Source organism: Kryptolebias marmoratus, linkage group LG11, assembly GCF_001649575.2.
Source record: "Kryptolebias marmoratus isolate JLee-2015 linkage group LG11, ASM164957v2, whole genome shotgun sequence".
NCBI lineage: Eukaryota > Metazoa > Chordata > Actinopteri > Cyprinodontiformes > Rivulidae > Kryptolebias > Kryptolebias marmoratus.
Window position 1 is genome coordinate 27,409,246 of NC_051440.1, and position 2,007 is coordinate 27,411,252.

At 39.1% G+C, this 2,007-nt stretch overlaps 1 protein-coding gene across 1 annotated transcript in view; it reads left to right on the top strand.

The window, feature by feature from the left end:
• LOC108229497 (copine-2-like) overlaps window positions 1–1,886 on the top strand; it is an 8,225-nt gene extending 6,339 nt beyond the window's left edge. Inside the window, exon 8 of the mRNA XM_017405167.3 lies at window positions 1,177–1,886. Coding sequence (XP_017260656.2) covers window positions 1,177–1,479 — 303 coding nt within the window. The 3' untranslated portion in view covers window positions 1,480–1,886. The remainder of the gene's footprint in view (window positions 1–1,176) is intronic.
• Window positions 1,887–2,007: the final 121 nt, after the last annotated feature.

Sequence of the window (2,007 nt, forward strand, 5' to 3'; positions counted from 1 at the left end):
GGATGGATGGACGGATGGATGGATGGATGGATGAATGGATGGATGGATGGATGGATGATGGATGGATGGATGGATGGATGGATGGATGGATGATGGATGGATGGATGGATGGATGGATGGATGGATGGATGGATGGATAAATAAATATATATTTAACTGGATAAATTCAGATTCACTAAGGTTGTTTTTAGCTGTTTTTTGCTCCATCATTTGCTCCCATTATTTACTCAGCTTTAAATTCACAAAACAAATTATCCAATTTTTTCCCAACTATCCTGAAGCTCAGCAGGTCAGAGTATTTTACCATCTCAAAACACTCACAAATACTATATACTATGATACAAGTACTAAGTGTTACAGGATTCATTTACAAATGTGGGCAACAGTTTAAGTTAATTGTAACCCACGCACATAAATGAATTAGTCCGAGCAAGTTAAAAAGTGAACAAATATGAATTTTTACTCGTTATTTTGTGAAATAATTACTTTGGATTCTGTTCGTTAATCTCTGAATGTGCAGCTCTTTCTGCTAAAACTGTAAAAATCACGTTTGTTTTAAAAATCTGAATTTAAAACAAGATTTCAGGCACTTTTTTTGGACAGTTTATTTATTAATGCAACCAAGTCTTAAAGAGAAGACGATTAAGACCTTTCCTGACCCTCCTGTCCTCTTTTATGTTCCTTAAATTCAAAGACGGAGGACATGTCTTCCCTGTTAAATCAGATAAATCATTCCGCTTTCAAACACTTCTTAAATGGGCCAATCTCACGCTCGCTAACGAGGCGTTCATAACCACCATCATTAACTAATTATTTCAGCAGCTTGGAGCTCCACGGAGGACACATCCAGCTGAAACAGGAAGTCTTCAGCTGTTTGTTCCAAAATAATAAAGCTGCGTGCAAAACTCTCATCATTTATAAGTTTTATTGATTGTTTTATTTCTTCATGAAGAAGCCTGTGTTTAAAAACACACATGCAAAACAACAAAGAGAGGAAATCTTTTCATATAATAATTAGATTTGTTGACTGAGGGTAAATTATTTAAATTATACAGACGAAACAAGATTTTTCTTGTAATTTTGTGTTTATTTGTGTCAGGGAGCTTCTGTTTCTTTTTTTATTCTTTGCAGCGCTGTTATAAATCAGACGACATGTCGATGTTGTGTTTATTTCAGATTGCACACGACTACACCTTCCTGGATTACATCCTGGGAGGATGCCAGCTCATGTTTACGGTGAGTAAGATGTCAGAATGCCGTTTCTTTCCTGCTCTGCAGTGTTGCAGTAATGAGATACATGTTTCCTCTTGCTCTGCTCTCGTGCTCTCGAAAACGGATGAAAAACATTCAGATTTTCTATTTTCATTTACTGGGGTTGAGGCTGGATCGGAGTCATTTCCATACAGAGAGGGAAGGTGCGAGGGGGGGGGGCTGAGTGAATTAAAACGAGCGCAGCAGATGAGTAATGGAGTGCTGTGAAAGCCTGAAATGTGTAAAAACAGGTAAATGACAAACATTATCCTGAAAATAGAAAATAAGTGGTAGATTCTAACATATGCATTAAAAAAAACGGGAAAACAAGAAGGAGAGACGAGAGTTTTACCGGAGGGAGGGGTGAGAAAAAGTGTCACGGTTTATTTTCGTCTCCTGTCAGGAGAAACTCTGATGTCACACGTTTCTGTGGAACTGTGAGTGATGGAGAATCCTCCAGCCTCTCTCACACTGAGGTGTGTTTTAAGGTGGTTTCACCTCAAGGAAGTCTGTGATCATGTGGAGAACAACAGGAAAGAAATAAATCTGGATCTGAAGCTTGAAGGTAGGAGAAGGTAGTGGTGCAAATGAATAAAGAGCGCTTTTATTCTAACATATGATGACAGTTTGACTCCGGAATAAAAGCCTTCAGAGACGACCTTCTGCTGTTAGGAGCTCTAAGCCCGGTCCTGTTGGAGCTCTAAACCCGGACCTGTTGGAGCTCTAAACCCGGTCCTGTTGGAGCTCTAAACCCGG